Source organism: Penaeus monodon, chromosome 26 (assembly GCF_015228065.2).
Source record: "Penaeus monodon isolate SGIC_2016 chromosome 26, NSTDA_Pmon_1, whole genome shotgun sequence".
Taxonomy (NCBI): Eukaryota; Metazoa; Arthropoda; class Malacostraca; order Decapoda; family Penaeidae; genus Penaeus; species Penaeus monodon.
Window position 1 is genome coordinate 23051677 of NC_051411.1, and position 5872 is coordinate 23057548.

At 29.2% G+C, this 5872-nt stretch overlaps 1 protein-coding gene across 1 annotated transcript in view; it reads left to right on the forward strand.

Moving 5' to 3' along the window:
* The window catches only part of LOC119589621 (tubulin polyglutamylase TTLL4-like), a 12450-nt gene extending 8240 nt beyond the window's left edge, over window positions 1-4210 (forward strand). Inside the window, exons 3-8 of the mRNA XM_037938216.1 lie at window positions 1-112; window positions 307-528; window positions 661-829; window positions 1067-1199; window positions 3699-3876; window positions 3996-4210. The exon at window positions 1-112 is cut by the window's left edge and continues 8 nt beyond it. Of these exons, the coding sequence (XP_037794144.1) occupies window positions 1-112; window positions 307-528; window positions 661-829; window positions 1067-1199; window positions 3699-3876; window positions 3996-4210 (1029 nt within the window). The remainder of the gene's footprint in view (window positions 113-306; window positions 529-660; window positions 830-1066; window positions 1200-3698; window positions 3877-3995) is intronic.
* The last annotated feature ends 1662 nt before the right edge of the window (window positions 4211-5872 follow it).

Consider the following 5872-nt stretch of genomic DNA (forward strand, 5'->3'; position numbering starts at 1 on the left):
AGTGTGATAAGTTCTGTAACGGTAGGGTCTACATGTTCCTTGAGGTCTGTGGCCAGTGAGGCTCTAAATACAATATGCATCAATGAACATGGAGTTGCAGCTAATGAAGATGGTAAGTATTGTATATGTGTGTTTAAATGTATTTAATTTGCTCTTGCATATTATGAAAAGCTGATATAAAATTTTGTTATTGTTTTACTGGTATCAGTGTAGAAAAGTTGAATTATAAAAAGGAAATTAAAAAAGATACTTTCTGATATTTTGTAAGCAATGAAGAATCTTAATATTTGTTTTGGTCTTCCATAGGTTCTCTTCTTTACACTGAATCTCCAGCAGAGTCTCCCCTCCCGTCCTTCACACCCAGTTTGTTCTCATATGTGCCACCTGCTATAAATTTCTGCCAGTATAATGAAAAAACGGTTGAAATGCCATTAGCAATCTCCCGATTGTTAAAGTGGAGGTTCACGAACATCACCCCGCTAATTGTTAGGAAAACTGTAGCAAATTCAGGATTCAAGATTACTAAAAGTAAGTGCTCTTTATATGGTGCAGTATTATTGTTCACTAATTTTTTAATGTTTTCTGTACTTTTGAATATACCCTGTCTCCTATACATTTTTAATAATCTTTTCTCTCTTAAAAAAAAACAAAAAAAAACAGAAACTATGCAGTGGTCAGGAACTTGGGGAAAACACATGAAGTCTCCCTGTTTCAAGGCAGTGCGTGAATTTCAGAAACTTAATCATTTCCCGGGTACTTTCCAAATTGGCAGGAAGGATAAATTATGGAAGAACTTTGTGCGTCTTCAGGCAAAGTTTGGAAAGGAAGAGTATGTGTTTTGTAGTTTATTACATGTATATATTCACATTTTCTTTTATTAATCAAAATTTCACATGAAATAAAAAATACTGTATTCGGAAAGTAGGCTTTAAAGAAATTAACACATTTAAACAAATTTGTGACATGATAAACCTTATTATATTTCTAGTCTATATTTAAGAAATACTTTTTTTTAAAGATTGCATGAAAAGAAGGAAAATGTTAATTTGTGTCCATACATTTTCAGGTTTGGTTTTATTCCAAAGACATTTGTACTACCAGGTGATTTAAAAGCCTTAAAAGCAGCATTTGATAAGGAAGGTGTAAAAAAGAAGTGGATTGTTAAACCTCCAGCTTCAGCAAGAGGCACAGGAATACAGGTCAGTCAATCCCTCTAACTTGCATACATCCATTTTTTGTAATGTAACTGAAGTAAGGTTGAATTTCTGTTCAACTTGTCTTAACCCATTAACAATGTAATATAAATTTCACTAGTGGCTAGTAATGCAAGGTTGTTGTTATGCATTGGCAATTTTTCGTTTGCGGGCAACATTAGGCACCTTAACATATATTCGCGTGCATTAGCGTCATAATATACCACTTGGTCTGTGGGGTATGGCTGTACGTGTGGCAATGCCCAGAGCGCGTGGAATGGGAAGTTTTGCTTGATGTAGTGGACTCCCATGCCCAGTGTCTGGCCATTGCCAGAAATCACCAGAGTTTATCATGATCACAGATTTCTGTTACCTGTATGCATTGGGTTAAGTGTCATTACCTAAAAGTTACACCATACAAATGGTGCTGCTACTATCAGAGAAAATCTGGATCTCAGGGATTAACATAATATTGCTTCCTATAACCTGGTTTTGTTTAATTACAATAGTATGTGGAGATTGTTCTGTCTCTCTGTCTAGGACATTGTAAAATAACATCCTTGCATTTATTAATAACTTTGTAATAGAATGCTAGTGTCTTAAAGTATACACCACGGGCTAAAATTTCGATCCGGATGTTAACCTTTTTCTTGTATTGTAGTTGAATTTCTGTAACTTGTCTAACCCTTAACATGTATTAAATTTCACTAGTGGCTGTAATCAGTTCTTGTTATCATTCTTTCTCGTTTGCCGCAACATTAGGCACCTTAAGATATATTCGCGTGCATTAGCGTCATAATATACCACTTGGTCTTGTGGGTATGTGCTGTACGTTGCTCAATTGCCCCGATGCCGTGAATGGAGTTCTGCTTGATGTTGACTCCCATGCCATGTCTTGCCATTGCCAAATCACCAGTTTTCTGTCGAGTTTCTTTCCTGTATCTTGTTAGTTCTTACCTTAAAATTTAAACCATACATGGTCTCTCTGCTCTATTCAGAAATATCTGGATCTCGGGTTAACATAATTGCTTCTATACCTGGTTTTTTAATTACAATATATGTGGAGTTTCTGTCTCTCTGTCTCGATCATTGTAGAGAAACTGTACTATCACTCTAACAACTCGAGTTTATTCTCTATTTCTCCTTTACTTGAAACTTGAGCTTTAGCTCTGTCTCTCTATCACCTTCACTGACTCAACCCAGTGTCCTGCCTAAATTTTCAATCTGTTCTCTCTGTGATGGTTTAAGCCTTGCTCTCTCCGTGTACTTGCCTGGTACTTTGGTATTTTCCTGTCTCTTTCTATTTCCCCCCCCCCCCTCTCCTCTCTCCTCTCTCTCTCTCTCTCTCTCTCCTCTCTTCCTCTTCTCTCTGTCTCTCTCTCTCTCTCTCCTCTCTCTCAAGGATAAGGGGATATGTAGTCTAGTGATGTAGACTCTCATTTTGGGTAGAGGATGAGGCATAGTCTAGCAGAGTTATGTGAGTAGTGGGAAGAGGGATGGTGGGTGGAGCAATAGAATTTCTAGGGAATATATGAAGTCTAAATGATAGGGGTCACTCAGCAGCAACTAAAATAAAATAGAATTATGCTGCCAACATTGGCATCACAGTATGTCACAGTATATTCCACTGGCCCTTCATGGTGCTGAAAATGGTGTCACTGTATAGAATGGGTTAAGTCAGTAGTGTAAAAGATTAGAACTATAGATCCAACTAGTTAGTGAAAATCTAATGGTCCTTATTTTTTTTTCATGGGCATATCAGGAGAAGATATGAGGTTGCATAGTGTAGTAAAGTTAAGCGAGTTACTTTAGAAGAGATGAGAAAGATTGTTAATTGAAATACTGAACCTATTTGGCACCAGCTATGTGGACTTTCTATTGTTTTACTTTAACTGTTTTTCTTTACTCAGTCTCAATTACTATGTATTTCTGATGAAGATATTAATTCTCATTCATACCTTTTCTACAATTGTTGACATGAAGAGATATAACACACACACACACACACACACACACACACACACACACACACACACACACACACACACACACACACACACACACACACACACACACACATACACACACACACACTCACACACACACACTCACACACACACATACAGAGACACACACACACATACAGAGACACACACACACACATACAGAGACACACACACACACACATACAGAGACAGAGACACACACACACATACAGAGACAGAGACACACACACACATCAGAGACAGAGAGAGACACACACACACATACAGAGGACAGAGACACACACACACATACAGACAGAGACGAACACACACACACATACGAGAGAGACACACACACACATACAGAGAGAAACACACACATACAGAAAGACACAGGTTCTCTCTCTCTCTCTCTCTCTCTCTCTCTCTCTCTCTCTCTCTCTCTCTCTCTCTCTCTCTCTCTCTCTCTCTCTCTCTCTCTCTCTCTCTCATACATATATTTTTTTGTTTTCTTTTACAGGTTGTTCATAAATGGTCACAAGTGCCTACTGACTCCCCTGTTGTAGTTCAGCGATACATCAGCCGCCCTTACCTCATTAATGATACCAAGTTCGACATGCGCATTTATGTTCTTGTCACATCCTTCCATCCTCTTCGTATTTTCCTTTACCAGGATGGGCTTGTTAGATTTGCATCTGGTAAGTGTTGTTAATTATAAATTTCTTTTAGAATGATATAAATTAATGATAGCGTAGATATGTTTATTACCAAGAAATATGTTTATAATACTTGCATTAACAGATTGTCATGTTTACAGTTCAGTACAACAGTGCATCAGCAAGCCTGAGTGACAGGTACATGCACCTTACCAACTATAGTGTGAACAAGTCATCATCATCATACACACACAACACGGACGCTGGGCAGTGTCAGGGACACAAGTGGACGTTGAAGTCTTTGTGGGGTTACTTGAAGGTAGGCTTATATGTATCTAGTGTGTACTTTAACTTTGTATGTGTTCCAAGCTCCTAAGGTTGGATTAGGTTTACTTCATTCTTTTACAGCATCAGTGTTCTGCCCTGAAAGGAGGGTTTATTATTGTGCATATATATATATATATATATATATATATATATATATATATATATAATATAATATATATATATAGATATATATATAATAAATATTTATACAATATATATAATATATAGATTTATTATAATATATTAAATATTATATTATATATATTATCTTATATATATATATATTTATATATATAATAATATATAATATATTATAGATATATACTATATTTATATATCTATATATATAGTTGTAATATATAATATATATATTATATATATATATATGTATTTTAATATAATATCATATTATATATATATTTATATTTATATATTTTATAACATATATAATAATTTATATATATCTATATTTATATATATATTATTAAACTATAGATTATATTATATATTATATATCTATTATATTAGTATATATAGTATATTATATTATATTAGTATAGTAGCTTATATATTTATATATATTTAAAATATATAAATTTTTGATATTAATATATATATAATATATAATATTAGATTATAGATAGATATATATATAATAATTATATATATAGATATTTAATATATATATATTTAGTATATATATATATATATTTATAGATATATATAGAATTATATAGATATATTTAGAGATATATATAATATATTTATATATATTATATATATATAAATATATATATATATATAATATATTATTATTTATGTATATATAGATTATATATATATATATTATATATAATGATATATATATACTTATATTTTATAGTATATTTATATATATAAATTATATATTATATATATAGTATAGTCTATATTTATGTATATATATATTTATATATATATAATTTGTATATATATATATTATATATATAGATTAGTATAATCTTTTTATAGTATATATATATATATATGTATATTTATGTTTTATTTTTTATATAATATTTTATTATATATATATTTTTGTATATATATATTTATTATATAATTTTTTTTTAATTATATATGTCTGAGTGGTTAGTATATACTATTAGTAGTTTTATGTATGTATTGATATCAGTTGTTATTTATTAGATAATGGGGTTATTTTATATATATATAAGTATATATTATATATATATATATGATATATATTATATATATATCAAAAATATATATATTATATTTATATATATATTTTATATATATGTATTTATATATATATGATTTTATATATATATTAATTATTGTATTGTATTATTATATAATATTTAATATTTTAAAATTGTTTATTATTTTTAGATTTATATATTATCTATATTATATTTATATATATAATATTTTATTATATTCTATTTATAATTATATTTATATTATTATATATTTATATTATATATATTAATATATTATTATATTTATATTTCATTATATATCTAATATATATTTATATTATATATATTATATATTTATTATCATATATAGTATATATATATATTATAAATATATATAGATTTTTATATTTTAATATATTATTTATATTATATTATATATTTGTATATATTATATGATAATAATATACTATCATATATTATTAGATTATATTATATATTATTTATTA